General features: G+C 41.8%; 1 protein-coding gene across 1 annotated transcript; it reads left to right on the forward strand.

Moving 5' to 3' along the window:
- Positions 1-1232: 1232 nt before the first annotated feature.
- nudt4b (nudix (nucleoside diphosphate linked moiety X)-type motif 4b) lies at positions 1233-19350 on the forward strand. Its single transcript, XM_063905569.1, has 5 exons — positions 1233-1693; positions 9689-9799; positions 12975-13019; positions 13279-13366; positions 16510-19350. The coding sequence occupies exons 1-5, from the start codon at positions 1598-1600 to the stop codon at positions 16728-16730; spliced, it is 561 nt and encodes a 186-aa protein (XP_063761639.1). The 5' UTR covers positions 1233-1597; the 3' UTR covers positions 16731-19350.
- Positions 19351-20188: the final 838 nt, after the last annotated feature.

Raw genomic sequence — 20188 nt, forward strand, 5'->3', positions numbered from 1 at the left:
CTTTTGAACATGTAGTTTTTGATATTGTGTACAATTTTATCGAAAACACCCCTAAAAAAGATGCAAGACACAAAATGACTGGAATCCGGGGGTTTCCAGGTTACGTTGTAGTGCTCACTTTAATCAACATTTAGCCTTTACATAACACCATGGCTTCCTTTGGCAAATAAAGCGAGGCAGATTGTTTCATTATCTGTGTTTGGAACTTGTACAAAGACATGCATTTGGTGCATTCAAAACATAACTGGCTGACTGCATTATGACAAATACTTGAGCCTACAACAGGGCTGGTATTTATTTATTGGTCTTGAATTGCTGAGTCTGATGATTTTTAGTTTAAGGGAAGTAAGGCCCCAAATTCTACACCTCTGCCCTTTTTGTTTTTTACACAATTATTTATTAAATGTTTAGACTGGGACTGTTCTGATTTTGGTATACAGTGATATTGTTTGCTTCGATTGTTATATTACCAACTCACCAACTTACAATGTCTGTTTACAGAAAGTATCCAACCTTTTTAACAAGCTTTGCACCACAAACACCAAGGCTGTATCAAGGTCAGCTCATCTGCATTTTGACTGGGAATCTGGGGAGAGTAGTGACTATATGTTCAGAAAATGTGTGTCTTTCTGTTGGCTGATTACACTGTTTTCAGACTCTATATATTTGGAATTATTATTGTTAACAACGACATATACGTGGCAGTGTGGCAAATGCTTTGGTACAAAATGTAAGCATTTAAATGAAAAAAACAACAACTAAATAAACCAGATTTGGTTTTTAAATGGTGTCATGAACAGTTATCGTAGGTACTGCACCCAGAACATAACTGCATATCTTTATCAGTGCAAATATGACACATGCTAACATTCATAAAGGCAAATGTATTGATTAGGGAATACTCATATTAACAATTATAAGGTGTATCTTATTAATGTATATAGTTAAGACACACTAGGATTTTTACTTGTAACAGACTATCCCTACATTCTGGTATTTCTTCTCTCTGTGTGTAATAATCTACCAAGTATTTGTACCAAAATGTCCCATGATCTGCAGCAGCAGTCTGGTGGAGTTCAGAATAAGAAATGATGCATTTGTCTATTACCACTGTTTTGAACCAGAAGTGTAGCCCCGCCCACTGAGGCTAAACCAACCAATGAGCTCACCGCTGCCTCAGAGGAGTGATCAGTGCATGCGAAACTCCAGTCTGCCTGTTCATTGTACTGAGTCAGCGGCCATGCGCAAATGGATCCAGAGGAGGGTGTGCTGTGTAGGCTGTAGTCTACATAAGATCTCTTCCTGGAGGACACGCTCACAGCAGACTGGAAATCACAGGCAGCAGCTGGAGCCTTGACTTTTTATCCATCCTTCTGGTTTCATGCGTAAAACCAAAATCCAGTATAGTGGTACCTTGGGATCTGTCCAAACACCCTCCTCCTCCTCCTCCTCCTCCTCCTCCTCCTCCTCCTCCTCCTCTTTAAACCACGGATGCAGAAACCAGCAGCGATGCGGCGGCTCTGCTGTTAACTCACTGGACCCTTTCCTGTGTTTTTTCCACCGCTTTTTTTCCAAAAGGAGATAGAATATACCCGCAATGAAGCTCAAACCGAACCAGACCAGGACATACGATGGCGATGGTTTCAAGAAACGAGCAGCATGTCTGTGCTTCAAGAATGAACGTGAAGAAGAGGTAAGAGGTTGAAACCAGGACCATATTATCCAAGGTTTATGTGTGATTGTGTGGGCCTAGTCATCCCCATGTCTGCCCCCAGTCATTCAAACACAAGGTTTATGAATCAAATTGACAATATTTTAATTTAAAACAGATGGGTTTTGATTTTCAGCCACTGTTTTGGTGTGTGTTTCTGTGTTGCTGCAGTTGATGCGCCTTTGGCCATCCAGTTTAGGCTAGTTTGAGGTGCTTGTAGAGAAAGGAGAAAAAAGCGCTGTCAAGGTTGTTTCCATTAATAACAAACCACTAACAATGTTGACCTTCAAAATAAAAGCGTTGGTAAAAACCGCCCCTTTCAAAACGACATTGGGTTTGCAACCAAACTTTTATTTTGAAGGCAGATTCGTGCTACTTCCGGTTATATTCTTGTTAGCTTGGCGTAGCCATCGCAGAGGGGGCGAGGCGCTTCTGTTGCACGTTTCCAATAATAGCGGGATAAAAATCCCTGTGTTTGAGTGAGTGGTTGAAAATACAGTTATATTAATACATTTATATATCAAATGCAACGTAATTTCCCCACAGCTATTAACACAGCTGAGTTAACATCCATTCATGATTTTGCTGCATCCCGCCGGCCTTTAGCTGCGTAGCAATTATGAGCAGGAAGATTTAAAGGGGCCTCACCATGTAAATAATGGATATGGAGTGACAGAGTTATACTGTTGTAGACTTTCCTCGGTGAAATACAATACAGAAGATTAACTTTGAAGTGGATTTACGCCCTTTCCAGGTACTTAAAAACCTGCTTAAAAACGCATTATATGGATAGAAAGATTCATTCATCACAAATTGGGCAATTTTGTGATCACAGCAGCAGTGTTGTCAAGCCTTACATTAGTTAAACGTATATATAAAAAAGATACGATACAAATATAATAAGAACATAAATATTTCACTAGAGTATCTATATACACAATACAAAGAAAATATTGAATAATATACAGTCTCACTAAGCTACATAAATATCTAGAAATATATTACAGACACATATTGGCATTATTTTTATATATATATAAAGATAATGGCCTGTTACAGGAGTTTACATCATGATGTAAGTTTTTGTTCAACACATCTATGGTTCACCTAAATTACTGGTTCCTTTTTGGGACTAATAATAGTCAGGTAGTCATATTTATGTCAAAACACCAGGAAAATATCTGGTATTGTGGTTTTTGTCTAAATTTAGCCCCCTGTTTTAGCTTGCCATACACAAAGTATGACACACAGTCAAAACAGCGGTGTGTGTGTGTGTGTGTGTGTGTGTGTGTGTGTGTGTGTGTGTGTGTGTGTGTGTGTGTGTGTGTGTGTGTGTGTGTGTGTGTTGTCCCTGAACTAAGCCTTGCAGTGTTTGGCTGTACAACACCCAGATCGGAAGATTTCCACACACACACACACACACACACACACACACACACACACACACACACACACACACACATTGTATATCCACTCGTGTGGAGTTGATATGTCGTCATTATATTTGCATTATACATTTCCTGTTATGAAACGTTGTACCTCGTTGTGTGTACGCTGTGGTTATTTCATAGAACTTGTAATCACAGGACAGTCAGAGAACATTGAGACAACAGTAGAGGCGTCTTCAATCTCAAGACAGAGAACCAATCTGAGGCTCTGAGAATGATTTTGATTGCAAAAAATGGCCGTTTCCTGCCTAAAGAAGCAGCTTGAGATCTGGGTTCATTGTGTCATCAAGGCTTTCCTTAAACACACGCCACCGTTCCTCGATACTGGGGACTCAACTGTGGTGAAATGAGAGCCACGCATGCTGTTGGACGGTTTTGTTTTGGAGAGGAAAGGAGAAAGCTGAGCCTAGGGTGAGGTACTCTATGACAGCAATTAAACTCATGAAAGGAGAAAACAGGAACCTGACAGTGCACAGGGACGGCGTGGTAGTGGCTCTAACTGTGTGTTGTAAGCTTCTATTCATTGTTTTACATCATTATAGTGAAGTTGTGGGATGTTGACATTTAGCATTTTGACATTCTGACTGTGAGTCGCGTGTTTATGGGAATATTTCAACAGAAATCACCAGAATTCAGTAAAGGTTTATGGCTTCAAAGTTGCTTTTCTAGTTGATTTAAATCTCTATTATGGTTTCTCTGAGTGACTAATCAACAGACATGATCTGACTCTGATGAGCTTTACAGAAATGAACACATTACTGCAGCTTTTAATGTTTTGGTTCATTCTCACGGCTCTCATTGGTGTTGTTTCCAGCTGTAGCATGCAGCTGTTTTGACCAATAAAGCTCTTTAAACCCAACAGCACACTAGAAAACAGGAGACAGACAAGTTAGCAGCTAGCTGGTTGCATATAGTAGAGCATAGACAAGCCTTTGGGAGTTGGTGCAGACCCAAAAAGAGCTTAAAGCAGGGTGAATATTGGATTCCTTTATGTCAGGCGGACAGTCTCCAAATGTTGCCTCATACCTGCTGGATGTGTAAATAAGCAAATGCTTGCTAACAAGTCCACCATTACTGACAATATGTAGATTTTGCAGCTGGGTCTACATCCCTATGGTGTGTTTTTAATCTTATTTTTCCCATTTAATTACATTTTTGTTGATGACTTAGGAGCAATATACTGTGGTGCTTATCAGTGTTGAGGCATTAGCTGTTCTTGCACAGTGTTTGAACAATTGTGACCCAGAGGCGACATATTAAAAGTCCTGCAGCAGATTGTAAATATTGTCATATGGTCGGGGGAGTTGGAGGCTTCTGCAGAAAGTCAGAAATGTAGGCGTTGCATCTCCTGCTGTCTCTCGTTATGACTCCTCTCTTATTTGTTGGTACCTGTGTAACACTGGGACTATATCACTGTCTTACTTGAGCGTCTGTCGTAGACTTTCCATCGTTCTCTCTCCCCGGCACCCGGCTTGGACAGGCATTGGGAGCCTTCTTTATTTGACAGCTACAGGCGCTTCTCCTCGAGTAGCAAGAGGAGGAGGAGGAAGAGGAGGAGGAGGTGTTTATGTCATCCAGAGTATCCCTGCCTGTGTCCCTGCTGTGTTTTACTACCAGCCATAATTCTGATGTCTCAAAATGAGATATTGAGGTTAGGGTGAGTGATCGTCTTTTCTAAATCAGGTCCAACATCACAAGACTGCCTTTTGGATAAGAGGAAGGTCAGCCAGCGTCACCAGCAGTCTGACATTTGTCTACATCTTGTTTTTCATTACCCACAGGGGATTATATTCACTGTATGTTACCTCAGGTTTCGCCCACCGCTTTTTTTACGCACTAGGGGCCCCTGGTGAAGTGCTAAACAGTAAAATGTGTCTGGTGGTCCCTCTGGGGTCTCTCCGCCACCCGGCTCCTCTTTCCAAATATAAGTGGATGTCATGTGCTCAGAGTACAACTGACCTTTGACCGTCGTATCGGTTTTGTTATTGATTTCGTTTTGGCTTTTCTTATCACGCCTTTAGACGTTCCCTATAACGCTAAAGCGGTTTTCAGGACGAATGATGTTCTGAGTATGGACCATGTCTGGTATTTCTGTCAGGGATTTCTTGATAAGATCCAGTAGTTTTAATGATTGGTTGAAATGTAAAAGGCATTTAATGAAAATGCAGCCATACGTAACACCTGAACACTTCATGTTACCGTCGAAAGTGTTTGGAAAGTACTTAGGAAGTACCCAGATAAGTCTACACGTTTTAACAAAATGTAAACATGCATGAGATGGTTTGCTAATCTTTGTCATCGTTAACCAATTAGCTAGAATTAGTAGAGGACTGGTTAATAGTTGACGACAACTGATAAAAGATAGGTAAATGGTGGATGGTTTGCTTAAAGTAATGGATAAGTGATTGATAGTTAGCTATAGAGTGGTGCAGGAATGAGTCCTTGAGCCTAGAAATGAGTCAGCAATTTACCATCTCTGGTTCCCTCTAAGTCAACGGTTTTTGAGCAGGCTGAAGAGATTTCAAAGTTTTGTTCCAGGCTATAAGATAACTCAGTAAATACTCCACTCGTGAATGTCCGAAGTGTCTGTGTGTCATAAAAATGGCCGTTGCTAACAAGTGAGACGACCAAATGTTAGCTTTTGACTTCTTGCTGAGTGGTGTTAATGTGTGGAAATTATTATGCTGCACTACATGTGTAAGTATCATAAATGTGTGTTTGCCACAGAGCTTATTTCATGGAACAACCGAAATCCAAAGGTAAAATCCCATTGGCGTTTTGATGAGCTAGCCCTTACGTCACTGACTTCCAGGTCGGCCTAAAAAACAGTATTGGATACAAAGTTAGCTAAAAGTAAGACAGAGAAAAGCTGCTTCACTTCAAAAATAAAGAAACAATATCACTTTCCTTTTTTCTATTTTAAATATTGTTTAAAATGAATTGAAAATGACTCATTGAAACATGATGGTGGTATCAAGGGGTCGCTTTCGTGCATGTGACTGCTGTGGGGTTAGTCACCAGAAAAGGTCGTTATAATGACCTCTGAATGAACTTCACATACTCTGCATTTCAGTGAATATGTTTGGTTTTCTTAGGTCTATTCCCAAGACTTCAGCTGCTTAGAGAGATGAGTAAAAGCTTCCTTATTGTTGTGATGATCAATGTCCTGTGATAGGAAAACCAAGCTGCTGCTCCCTGTTGTGAATGTGGAGCTGTATTTATCTCAGAAGCAGATGTGAAGAAACTAATTCCTAATTATACTCCGTTTGTAATATGTCGATTCAGTGCTCCACATTCCTACATTCATAATAACAAAACTAAAAGCAGCTCGCCCTGTTTTCTAAAGGGACGGGCACACAACAAGCAAAAGATAAAAAAGGAACAAGCAGAGCAGAAATGTGCTTTTGTCCTCGATGCCCTGGAAGCTCTGTGGCTTTTGTCTTGTACACATCTCACACTCTGGACTTAGGACATGTTGACAACAGTGGCTTCCCTTTTTGGCCTAGGACAACTCACACAAACACACACACACACACACACACACACACACACACACACACACACACACACACACACACACACACACACACACAAACACACGCATACACAAAGAATCAGACAGCAAGGGCAGTGGGTTTGAGTGCTCTGAGAACCCAAACCTATCCAAAACACAACGTCCTACCCCTGAAATCCCCCACTGAAGTACAGGACACAACAATAATCCTTTTTCAAATATCTTTCTGGTAAGTGACATGTCAAATAAACCCTCTCACACACACACACACTTAAGTGTCCCTGTTTGAGGTGTTGGTTTAAAGGACAGAAGTTCAGATTTAGCTCACCTCCCGGTCAAAAGCCGTCAAAGAGCTCATTCAAACAGGATCACAGGGTTCAACTTTGCACATTTCTTAACAGTCTGCACTCTCCCGAGAAGACGTCACGTTCTGCAAGTGTCAATAACCCCTTCCTCTGACTCCCAACACTTACCGTAAACCTCTTGTTGGTTTTCCTAGAAAATGTTCACCTGGTGGAAATGTCCACTGAGCGTGCACACACTAATCATCATGCCTGACATTGGTAGTGTATATCTGCCCCACTGCCCTTAAACCTAAACCCCCCATTGTCTAGGGCAATCACGTGTTAGTAGGGCCAGTTTTTAAATACATTTAGTCAGTTTACCCTTCATATTCCCCCATTTACACAGAGATGTGAAGGGATATTGAGAAGCAACCTGAGGCGTCTGATTTAAGGGATGAGCTGCCAAAATTAAGGAAATGTAACCCTGTTATTACATGGTTTAGTTGAATACTCGATTCTGATTGGTCAATTCAGAACATGTGACACGTTGGTAATCCAGTAGTGCAGACCGCTGTCAAGGACTATATTGACCGTTGCTAAGGAGGATCAAGAAAGACAAAGGGAAGTAAGTTAAAAGACGGAGCGCTGGACGTCAGATAGATCACCAGAAGAAGACAGACAGGAAGTGAACACTAACAGGAACACGGTCTGGGCTCTGCAGCATTTAAAGACTTGTTAGTGGATCAGAAACTGTGAACAGTTACAGAAAACCACGATCAGTGCTGCCGTGAAGTTGTTGTCGCAGTTCCAGCCGTTGGTGCGCCGTGGTTTTGTTTTTCTTAGCGGAAGAAATACGATCATTGCTGTGTCAATAAAATCATTTCAATTGATACTGGGAGTCGTTAGTTTGTTTAGTATCTGGCCGTGTAATAGGCGGGATATTGCGTCCCTTCAAGCTGATCAAGGTGGAAGCACTTGCTGGCTTAGCTGGATGAAATATAGCGTTTACCGCCCAAACCCAGAGCCTGAAAAGTCAGATGGTTTGGGCCCTCAGCGCGGTGCGTTCAAGAGCCTCACGAGACGGATGCATCCACAATCCCGTTGTAATATTTACAAACACAGTCAGGATTACAGTTAGGGTAAGTGACGGACTGGCAGATTACTGGATGGGTGGTAAATGTCACCATATGCTAAAAGAAGCCAGTCAACAGGCTGTGTGTTTGTAAGGTCATTTCTGAACCGAAGCTGTGATTTAAAAAAAAAACTGCCATTCATCCACAAAAAACGAGCCACTGACAAGTCCTAATACTGTTGATTTTATCAGGACCCCCGTCCGGTCACAGTCTGCGTGTTTAATGATGAGCGAACGGCTCCGTGCAAATGCGATAATGTTTACAGCAGCTGCTCTGTTGTGGTTGCTATACGGAGAGCGGTCCAAACTGCAGACACGGGCACATCTGATCCGTGCGTATCCCCGTACTCTGCAACTGTAGCGTAATTCAAGCCCTGCAGTCGCTGTGGAGAGCTCTGACAGAATGTGAGCGGATCAGGATTGGTTTACAGGCATTGTTTGCTTCGGTCAGGATGTTATGGGACCGCTTCTAAACCGGCTTTGATTCAGCTTCTGTAAAGAAATCCTCAAAAGGGTCTTGGAAAAGTAGAGAAAAACAAGACAATAACGGGATTTTTAAGGGAAATATGTAATGGTTACATGCCAAAAATCTTCAGTTCGCTCTGGTTAGAGAGCTAACTTCTTTTTGACTTGAACTACTGTTATGCAGTCGCTTCTACACCAGCTTTAACTGAGCTCCTGTAATACAATCCCTACAATATTATGGGAAAAGTAGACTGGAAAAACGTAATATAAACAAAAACAGATGTAAATAAGTACACCTTTTTAAAGAGGTACATGCTAAAGTCCCTAAAAATCTTCAGTTCTTGAAATTACTGGTTGAATAAAGTTTTGCCTATTGCTCAATCTCATTTCCTATATATTCCATCTATGGCAACTTTCATTTTACTTTGCAGATTCTTTTTGGGCTATTTCCCTGGTTTATTGTTGAGATATTTGGTCTAAAAAAGCCAGAAAATGTCAACAAGTGTTTCTCAAAGCCCCAAAATGATATCCAAAAATGTCTTGTTTTGTCCACAGCTCAAAGATTTTCCATTTACTGTCTTAGATGAGTAACTCAAATATTCACCGATTAAATAAGCAATTAGCCTTCACAGCTGTTATTCAATCGACTCCAGGAGAACATTGATACCGCGTCAACATTTAGAGCTGCGGTGGATTGATCAAAGGGTTCAAAGGTCACATGTCTCACGTCAAGTCCTCAGTTTCAATGTGTGAATGAATGCCCCCCCCCCCTCTAAACCGCAGGGACTCGTTGCATCCACTTTGTTTATTTGTGTCTTAAAGGACCGTATGAACACTTCTTAATTTACAGTGAAATACAAAAAGTAGACTCTTTAAACGGACAGCTTTCACAAGGGTCCAACAATCAAAACCGAAGAGGAAAAACTCAAATAAAGAAATAAATAACGTAGATCGGATTTCTTTCTTTACGTTTTGTAGGATAATAAAACGTATGCGTCGCAACGCAGGTTTGCCTATATCTGTGTCTCTTAAGAGTGTTGCATTGTGGGAAATGTAGTCCTCTGTAGTCTCGACTTCAGAGGCCACAATTCGGTGACAATCTTTTACAATAAAACCTTGTGCTTTCTCCTCCAGGTCTTGCTGGTCAGCAGCAGCCGGCACCCGGAACAGTGGATCGTCCCCGGGGGAGGGATGGAGCCGGAGGAGGAGCCGTGTGGAGCTGCAGTGCGGGAGGTGTTCGAGGAGGTGAGGAACCTATCAACGCATTTTGTTTCTCGACCTCAAAAGTAACTCATAACTGAACTTCCTGTCTGTCTTCTTCTGCTGTTCCCTTTAGTGTTTACTTCCTGTCTGTTTTCTTCTGCTGTTCCCTTAAGTGTTTACTTCCTGTCTGTCTTCTTCTGCTGTTCCCTTTAGTGTTTACTTCCTGTCTGTCTTCTTCTGCTGTTCCCTTTAGTGTTTACTTCCTGTCTGTCTTCTTCCGCTGTTCCCTTTAGTGTTTACTTCCTGTCTGTCTTCTTCTGCTGTTCCCTTTAGTGTTTACTTCCTGTCTGTCTTCTTCTGCTGTTCCCTTTAGGGTTTACTTCCTGTCTGTCTGTCTTCTTCTGCTGTTCCCTTTAGTGTTTACTTCCTGTCTGTCTTCTTCTACTGTCCCCTTTAGTGTTTACTTCCTGTCTGTCTTCTTCTGCTGTTCCCTTTAGTGTTTACTTCCTGTGTGTGTTCTTCTGCTGTTCCCTTTAGTGTTTACTTCCTGTGTGTGTTCTTCTGCTGTTCCCTTTAGTGTTTACTTCCTGTCTGTCTTCTTCTGCTGTCCCCTTTAGTGTTTATTTCCTGTCTGTCTTCTTCTGCTGTTCCCTTTAGTGTTTACTTCCTGTCTGTCTTCTTCTGCTGTTCCCTTTAGTGTTTACTTCCTGTCTGTCTTCTTCTGTTCCCTTTAGTGTTTACTTCCTGTGTGTGTTCTTCTGCTGTTCCCTTTAGTGTTTACTTCCTGTCTGTCTTCTTCTGCTGTTCCCTTTAGTGTTTACTTCCTGTCTGTCTTCTTCTGCTGTTCCCTTTAGTGTTTACTTCCTGTCTGTCTTCTTCTGCTGTTCCCTTTAGTGTTTACTTCCTGTCTGTCTTCTTCTGTTCCCTTTAGTGTTTACTTCCTGTCTGTCTTCTTCTGCTGTTCCCTTTAGTGTTTACTTCCTGTCTGTCTTCTTCTGTTCCCGTTAGTGTTTACTTCCTGTGTGTGTTCTTCTGCTGTTCCCTTTAGTGTTTACTTCCTGTCTGTCTTCTTCTGCTGTTCCCTTTAGTGTTTACTTCCTGTCTGTCTTCTTCTGTTGATTTATCTGATGTCAAACACTCCGTCTTTTAACCTCTTTCCTTCTCTCCCTTGATCCTGCTTAGCAACGGTCATTACTTTGCTTACCAGCGGTGTGTTATCGAGTGTTATTAACCTCTGACATGTCTGAGCTGACCAATCAGAATCGAGTTCTTCACTAAGCCATGTAATAAGATACGATACAAGGACATTTCTCACATGACTTATACTACACAGTGTACACAGAGAACACACTCCCTGTTGCACAGACCCCATGGCTTACATTTAAACTATACATTTGTTTGTAGAGACAATGAACGGACGTTGGTAGGAATGAGTGTTTGTCCCGGTTTAGCCTGTTCGACCATACTAGAAATCTAAATATTTATAGATGGTTGAACACGGTAATTTACAACCAAAGAATAGTTTTTTTTACCCTGTTTGATCTTTAGCTTCACCCAAACACCATCTGTCCGTGCAGCATGGAAACTATTCGCTCTCGGTGTCAAAGCTTCTTGTAAAAGCCCTCAGTCATGCAGCTCTATAAACTGCAGGATTTTCCAAATAATTCTCACACTTTACTAGACAGAGTGCTACAAATCAGGACAATTATGTCTTTTTCATAGCTCATTTGATAGGGATGGAAACACTACACATAGATATTGCATGAAAGCATGCTTTGTTTTGCATCACCTGCCGCAGGTAGAGCTGCAACAATAACTCATCGGTTCGTTCGTTTGTAAGATAAATGATTTTGTGGTCAGATATTCTGCACACATGCGTCAATAAAAGAAGGTCAATTCAATTACGTATTAAAATACCAGAGAGTGACCTTGTAAATCCTGCCTCTGTGTTTGCACGAAGGCCACTTGAGACGACATCCTGTGATGTTTTGGATCATTGAATGTAATGATTTTATTAGAAGTCTTGTAAAAACGTCACATCTGATCACTATCTGAGTCACAGGATCCTGTCGTGTCGTTGCGGCAGGGATGGTTCTAGACCGATTTCACTTGGGGGGGGCCATGCTGGGAACATTTCAGGAGAGGGGCCCATTTATAGCGGAACAAAAGAGACAAAGACGGGGTTTGAAATGGTATTAAATTACATTATGAAAGACAAAATGCACTAGCTAATAAATAAATAGGGTCAAAGGCACCCGGAAAGGGTCAGGTATTGTACAAACTCTTCAATAAACATCGAACTAAACTGCGTCGGATATTCGTCTGTTTTCATCTACGTAAAGATCAGTCACACCCCAAATAATGGCATCAGAATATAGGGCATTGGACCACCTTAAATAGCCATTACGCTCATTGTTACAGGGGCACCGTCGGCCCCCCTATAGATCCGGACATGCATCGCGGTGCAGATGTCCATTTCCAGCCAGGAGAACCAGTTGGCTGCAGTATGCATGCTAAGGGTGAGACCTTCAGGGGGCCACGGTGTCAGTATCTGGGTGACTGAGGGCCTTCTGGTCGGGAACCTTGTGTTCTCAGCAAAACGTCAGCAATCTAAACTCGGCACCTCGTTGGATTCCTGAGCACTCATGAATCCTGCAACCCCGCATTGCTGGGACAGATTGACACTCGTGAAGTATGCTGAGCAGGGGATGGATGTCATGTGCCCTGACAGTAATGTGACTCCTGTGAATTAATAAAGCAACTGTTAAGTTATGAAAGAGACATCATTACATTTCCTCACTGAGAGTCTTTCAGGCTTCAGGCCATGTTCCAGGCATTACTGGGGATTTCAAACGATAGCTTTTTATTAGCACTGCTGGAAGTCCTCGATCAGTAGAAATCATCCCGCCTGGAAGAGAACCGTAATTCAAGTAGATGTGAGGCCTCGGAGGACACAAGCAAACTTTAAACATGATCTCAGCGTTATTCTGTACAGTACTTCTGAATGTTTTAGCGTTGTCAAGCATCCGAACAAAGCCCGAGAGGCTACAGCGACTTCAGGACAGCCGGTCCTTTAAAACATTGAAATGTAAAACACAAAACCCATTGTTCTGACACAGGACACAGTCAACTTTCCCCCCCAAAACAAATGTCCTCTGCTGTCTCTTTGTGTTGGAAAAGAGGGAGTTTCTAATGACTTCTGTCTCTTCTTCCTCAGGCCGGTGTGAAGGGCAAGCTAGGACGTCTGCTCGGAGTATTTGAGGTAAGATTTCCCAGCTTGATCTTGCATAAAAAGTGCTGAAATCTGGAACAAACTTCCTGAGATTCTGAGGTCAAGGCTGAAAACCTTACTGTTTAATGCTGCTTTTCAGGAGGTCATTTAAATATGTGTTATCATTGTACTTCAGCACTTGCAGCATTATGTGTATTAAAAAGGTCCATTAACATTAAGCTTTTATCAAGGGGATAGGATGCACCCTTTCGTATGATCACTAAGTCTCGTTTCCTTCTGATCCCTAAAGCAAAACCAGGACCGGAAGCACCGGACGTACGTTTACGTGTTGACCGTCACCGAGACGCTGGAGGCCTGGGAGGACTCTGTCAACATAGGTACGGCGGCGTTTCATATAGGTGTCGACAAAGGGACATGAGAATTCAAAACCCACTGAGTAATTGATATTGAAACACCACAGATTTCATATTAATATTTACCAGCTTTGATGGTGCCTCTGGTTTTGAGTTGACCTTGTGAGTCTGTCATCAGTGAGCTCCTAAATAACATTACATAGCATTTAATTGAAGCTTTTATCCAAAGCGATGTGCAATAAACCCTAAATATTCAAAATAAGGACAACAAGAACCGTGCTGACATGTTCACGTTAAACAAACGAGATACCGTACCTGCTGCTTTATTTGTTTTAGTTTGAATAGTGAGACAGATGCAGGCGCAACACTTCACAGATGCATATTTGAGATCCAGAGAGATGGGTGTGGTCGAAGCAGGAGTGCAGGAATAAGAACACACACACACACACATTTTGAGCCCCAGGCTTGATTTAATCAATATGTTGACATGTTTAACATAAATGATTCGATCTGAATTGAAGACCTTATTCAATAAAAACAATATATATTCCTTTTCAATTACTACAATGGTGATTAACCCTTAATGTTATTTACAGGCTTTTAAAACACTCATGTCTCTTGTTTACTTCCATATCTGTCGTTCTCCGTGCTCTGCAGAGGACGCGCTCAGCTTTTACAGGTCCACGTTTTTTATTAACGTGAAGGCCAGAGATTATACTGGTGTCGGGCTATGCAGTGACAACAGCAGCAGATAAATCAGCGCTCTGTCTGCAGGGTGTTTCAGTGTCAGTGGGGAGCATCCTCCACCTGTCAGTGACCCACACTGACATCACTGTTTATTACTGTATGTTTTGGAGGTGTACAGTGGGGCCACCAATTGTGCAAGTTCTCCCATTTAAAAAGATGAGAGAGGCCTGTAACTTTCATCATAGGTACACTTCAACTATGAGAGACAGAATGAGGGAAAACAATCCAGGAAATCACATTGTAGGATCTTTAATGAATTAATTGGTAAATTCCTCGGTAAAATAAGTATTTGGTCACCTACAAACAAGCAAGATTTCTGGCTCTCACAGACCTGTAACTTCTTCTTTAAGAGGCTCCTCTGTCCTCCACTCGTTACCTGTATTAATGGCACCTTTTTGAACTCGTTATCAGTATAAAAGACACCTGTCCACAACCTCAAACAGTCATACTCCAAACTCCACTATGGCCAAGACCAAAGAGCTGTCAAAGGAGACCAGAGACTAAATTGTAGACCTGCACCAGGCTGGGAAAACTGAACCTGCAATAGGTAAGCAGCTTGGTGTGAAGAAATCCACTGTGGGAGCAATTATTAGAAAATGGAAGACATACAAGACCACTGCTAATCTCCCTCGATCTGGGGCTCCACGCAAGATCTCACCCCGTGGGGTCAAAATGATCACAAGAACGGTGAGCAAAAATCCCAGAACCACACGGGGGGACCTAGTGAATGACCTGCAGAGAGCTGGGACCAAAGTAACAGAGGCTACCATCAGTAACACACTACGCCGCCAGGGACTTAAATCCTGCAGTTCCAGACGTGTCCCCCTGCTTAAGCCAGTACATGTCCAGGCCCGTCTGAAGTTTGCTAGAGGGCATTTGGATGATCCAGAAGAGGATTGGGAGAATGTCATATGGTCAGATGAAACCAAAATAGAACTTTTTGGTAAAAACTCAACTCGTCGTGTTTGGAGGAGAAAGAATGCAGAGTTGCATCCAAAGAACACCATACCTACTGTGAAGCATGGGGGTGGAAACATCATGCTTTGGGGCTGTTGTTCTGCAAAGGGACCAGGACGACTGATCCGTGTAAAGGAAAGAATGAATGGGGCCATGTATCGGGAGATTTTGAGTGAAAACCTCCTTCCATCAGCAAGGGCACTGAAGATGAAGCGTGGCTGGGTCTTTCAGCATGACCATGATCCCAAACACACCGCCAGGGCAACGAAGGAGTGGCTTCGTAAGAAGCATTTCAAGGTCCTGGAGTGGCCTAGCCAGTCTCCAGATCTCAACCCCATAGAAAATCTTTGGAGGGAGTTGAAAGTCCGTGTTGCCCAGCGACAGCCCCAAAACATCACTGCTTTAGAGGAGATCTGCATGGAGGAATGGGCCAAAATACCAGCAACAGTGTGGAAACCTTGTGAAGACTTACAGAAAACGTTTGACCTCTGTCATTGCCAACAAAGGGTATATAACAAAGTATTGAGATGAACTTTTGTTATTGACCAAATACTTATTTTCCACAATCATTTGAAAATAAATTCTTTAAAAATCAGACAATGTGATTTCCTGGATTCTTTTCCCTCATTCTGTCTCTCATAGTTGAGGTATACCTATGATATGAAATGACAGGCCTCTCATCTTTTGAAATGGGAGAACTTGCACAATTGGTGGCTGACTAAATACTTTTTTGCCCCACTGTATATGCCATGATTTCATTACCAATATCAGTGCTGACCAATTAGCTTCAGATGACCGTTAAAACACACTTCCTGTTATGGGAGCTTTATGCAAAACACTTCGGCTCTGCATCACATGACACTTCCTAATTTCACTTATACGGTACAGAAGTTGAACATCCCTTCCTGTTAAGATAGGAGAACATGTTCAAATGATAATTGCCTTAATCTTTATCGCATGCATGATAAAAACAATGGCTTTGATTCGATGTTAGATTAGCTTTATTATTGCACTATATTTAGAGATACAAGGAAGAAGCACATCCTTTTCCGGCTGGATTTTTACTTTTTCTGAGCTTTTTATTATATTTTGAAAACTTATTTTGATATTGTGCTATTTCAGGCTCCTGGACAAAAAACATAGAAAATATACATTTTTGTGTCTTATTCAGTACAACTTAAATTCAGTAGAATGAAGCATTAGCATTCCCATTATAATGTACTAGACAATGCCTCATTTGCATTTTTAAAGATGACGTTTCAGAATTTATAAAACAAAAAATAATTCTGTTATTTTAAGATTGATGTTATTTTCTTATTCTTTTGCTTTGGTTATTTATATAACATTTTATTTTCTTCTGTTAGTGTGAAAATAGCATTTTATTTTACTGCCGTTTTTATGGGGGGGTAGTTCATGGTGGTGTGGTCATTCGATGTAACCCTGCGCTCTGTCTCCCCCTGCAGGCCGGAAGCGGGAGTGGTTCACGGTGGATGAGGCCATCAAAGTGCTGCAGAGCCACAAACCGGTGCATGCAGATTACCTGCGCCGGCTCCAGCTGAGCTGCTCCCCCACCAACGGGAACTCCATCCTCCCCGGCCCCCCGCCGAACGACAACTACCCCCACTACAGCGCCACGGCGACCACGCCCTCGACGGGCAGCGTGCTGGGCTCCTCCTGCAGATAGGACTGAACCGCCTGCCGCTGAAAAGCCTGTACAGTCTTGCATGAATCTAAATGACTCTTTCATTTACGTATAACTTGTAGTCGTAGCTGCAGGACAAGACCAAAGCCATCACCAGAACTGTTGCAGTCTCGTGTGACGGAGCAGGACAACTGTGGATATCTCAAGAACACTTAGCTGCCAGAGAGGCGCTGCAGCTGCACCCGCTCTGCTGGACCGACCTGTCGGAGGAATGCCTTACACAGAATCTGTATGAATGTTGTCTTTGGGTCTTTCTACTCCACCTTCGTCATTTTTTATTTCTTTTTTTTTTTAGCAGAATGGTTATGCTTTCTAGTCAAACCCACGGGGGAATGTTTCCAGACTATCACCAACCAGGGATGACATAGGGATTCATATTACACTACAAAAAGACACATATATTTAACGTGCATTTGGAAAGTGGGATTTTCTTTACACCATGTCATCATTGTCCTGAATTAAAAATGATAAAGCCACCACAACATCTATCAAAAAAATGGTTCAATTACAATCAGAATTCCTGTATCCGTCCCAGGTGGACATTTTTGTTGTTACAGACAAAAATAGACATGGTTTTTTAAAGAAAAAGGCGAGTGCAAAGCATTTAAAATCACAATAATCACAATTTAACAGAAGCACACATTCAGGTAGATCAGTAAGTGGCATGGCGGTAAAACAAAAGTTCCTAAATGATGACATCAGTGAGGCGATACCTCAGTAAACTGAAAGCGCTGAGTCATGCGATCGATATCCTTCAACACTACACCGCTGTGTTTTCCTAGTTAACATTCAGCCAAAGTATCATGATGTAGGCACTAACCTTGGCCGATCACAGAGCCACATACTGTTCCCATGCTGTCACAGAGAAAGGTAACATGCCGTTAGGGTCAATAGCTCTAAATGTGCTCACTAGGTAATTGGATCGTCTTTAAATGAAGACGATCTAAAGTGAATTGCTCTAAATTACTATGAAGCTGTTATATCATGGTGCTATAAGGTGATAGCAGACCACAAAATAACATTTTCCCTGTACAATATGATTGCTTTTTAGCGCCTTGGCTGCAACTACTAAGTATTTTCATCCTTTCAAAGTGAAATCACAGCTCTCACTGGCTCAACATGTAGAAGTAATGCAGTTTATTTAAACAGAAAGTCATGTTGTATTGGTCTTGCCTGAAGAAGGGCAATTCTGGGTGCTCAATTAAAGGCAGAAATGATCCCTTGAAATTTTCTAAATAAAAAAACTTCTACATTTCGTAATCCAAATCCAAAATGGCTCGAATTGGCGGTTCAAAAAGTCACATTTCAGGTCATTATTTTGTGTTGTTTTTGGTCCGACTCTCACTCCCTGCTGCGTCGACGGCTGAATGACGACTCCAGAGATTTGTAAATAGCTTTGCAGAGAAACATTGAACGTGTTTTTAACCTGAATGTACCTGTAAAATGTCTCTTAATATTTTATATATTTTTTAACTATGTGTAAGGAGAAAAACAAACGCGTGTGTGTGGAGAACAGGTGTGTGTGTGTGTGCGTGTGTGTGTGTGTACAGAGTATTTGTATTTGCTGACGATGTGCCAAGGGGTTTAACTGTGAAGGAGTTTTTAATCATGACATGGCAAAGAAGCGTTTGTCATGAACATTAGATCTGAAAAAAAATTAACGAATGAATCTTTAACATTTTAGAGATTTTGGGTAAAGATCTTTTTTTAACAGCTAATTCACTAAAAAACGAGGAAATTAGAGTATTTTTTTTTTACAATATAAAGGGAAATGCAGTGGGGCGATGCTTGGTCATACATGTTTATTTTACTGTTTATTATCAAGGAGGGAAACATATCCATGTGACTTATGCTTCAAAACGTCCCCGAGTTTCGTCTTATCTGCTTCAAATCGACAATCTGATGAACTCTGCCTTGTCCGATTGGTTAAAAAACAAGTCCAAACACCTCAAACCTGTGTGTGTGTGTGCGAAAGTGTCGTGGGTCGATGAACGTGAAATACTATGTGCCAAATTTTAAAAGAAATAGTCAGATGGGAGCTTTTCTGATGTCACGTTATATTGAACATCATAAATGATAATGATTGAGTTTGATGATTAATGTAGTTACACGATATAATCATTTATAAAGTCAAAAAAGTGCATTTTTGAATGATCAACTGCGTCCTTCATGGTTGAAATTACAACCATTGAAGCACTTTTTTTGTATTGTCATTCAACTGAGAGTAAAAGACCCTCCCAGAGTACATTGAAACTTTAATTTACACCCATTATTCTTAATATTTAATGCTCCTTCCTCCACCTATTGGACCCTTTGTTTGATGCGTGGGTCAATGAATGATTCGTATACGAGTAAAGCATGAGACTACAATTAAAAACACCACGATGAAGTGTACGTGCTCAACAATGTAAGACCCCGGCGTCCACTAAGTGTTGGGGTTTGGACGAGTCTGTAATGTCACATGGATGTACCCGGAGGGAAGATGTCTCACTGTTTGGTTGTGATATGCACCGAGAAGTTTAATGTAAAAGAGACGAGGACTGGAACGATGTTTTTTGTTTGCGAAAAAGATTGCATTAAAGGGGAAAAATCTTGTTGTAAATGTGGCTGAAAGTTTCATTTATTTACTGTTTATGCACTGTTCCAAAAATGTCAACGACCAGGCAAATACTTCACCGGCTCAGCAGCTGTTTGAATCAAAAGGAAACACAACCGTTGTAATGGTTTTTGAGTCATGAACCTGCTTTCATGGCCTCGGGATAAAACATGTGCTTCTTCCCAGCAGTGATTTGAAACCTGTACAGGTGTATGACAGACATTTTTGGGTTCGACACTTTGATCCCCTATCAGATGACACAGAGCAATTTTGACTCTGGAACCAGATTTGCATAAGTAAACACCCTGCGGAAAGCCTTCAGGAGCTTCACCCAGACTCCAGTTCTGTTTGCGGGTCATTAAACAAGTCCTAACATCTTTAAAGAGGCGCTAATCTGCACATTTTGAGGTTCATACTAGTATTTATTGACATGTCTCCATGCCTTAACGTTCAGAAAGCTCTTTATTTTTATCACACTGCCTGTGCTGCAGCACCTCTTTTCACCCTCTGTCTGAAACCAGAGCCCAGTCTGCTCTGATTGGTTAACTGTTGGTGATTGGACAACTCGCTTCGAGAAGTCCCGCCCCGTAGCCTCGTCATGTACAATATGTTGGAGCGCTAGCCAATAGATAGATAGATAGAATGGGAGGATGAAACCCTCTTTATTAGTCACATGCACACAGCAGAGCACACACAGTGAAATGTGTCCTCTGCATTTAACCCATCCTAGTACTAGGAGCAGTGGGCAGCTATTGTGCAGCGCCCGGTGCAGCAATGGGGAGGGGGGGTTGGATGTGTCAGGTGCCTTGCTCAAGGGCACCACAGCAGGGCCTAGGAGGTGAAC

The sequence above is a fragment of the Eleginops maclovinus genome, chromosome 17 (assembly GCF_036324505.1).
Source record: "Eleginops maclovinus isolate JMC-PN-2008 ecotype Puerto Natales chromosome 17, JC_Emac_rtc_rv5, whole genome shotgun sequence".
Classification (NCBI taxonomy): domain Eukaryota; kingdom Metazoa; phylum Chordata; class Actinopteri; order Perciformes; family Eleginopidae; genus Eleginops; species Eleginops maclovinus.

Excerpts from the sequence above, each read along its gene's own strand:
- nudt4b (XM_063905569.1), top strand. The coding sequence starts at position 1,598 with ATGAAGCTCAAACCGAACCAGACCAGGACATACGATGGCGATGGTTTC. Across the intron at positions 1,694-9,688 it reads AGAATGAACGTGAAGAAGAG|GTCTTGCTGGTCAGCAGCAG; the intron begins GTAAGAGGTTGA and ends TTTCTCCTCCAG. Across the intron at positions 9,800-12,974 it reads TGCGGGAGGTGTTCGAGGAG|GCCGGTGTGAAGGGCAAGCT; the intron begins GTGAGGAACCTA and ends CTTCTTCCTCAG.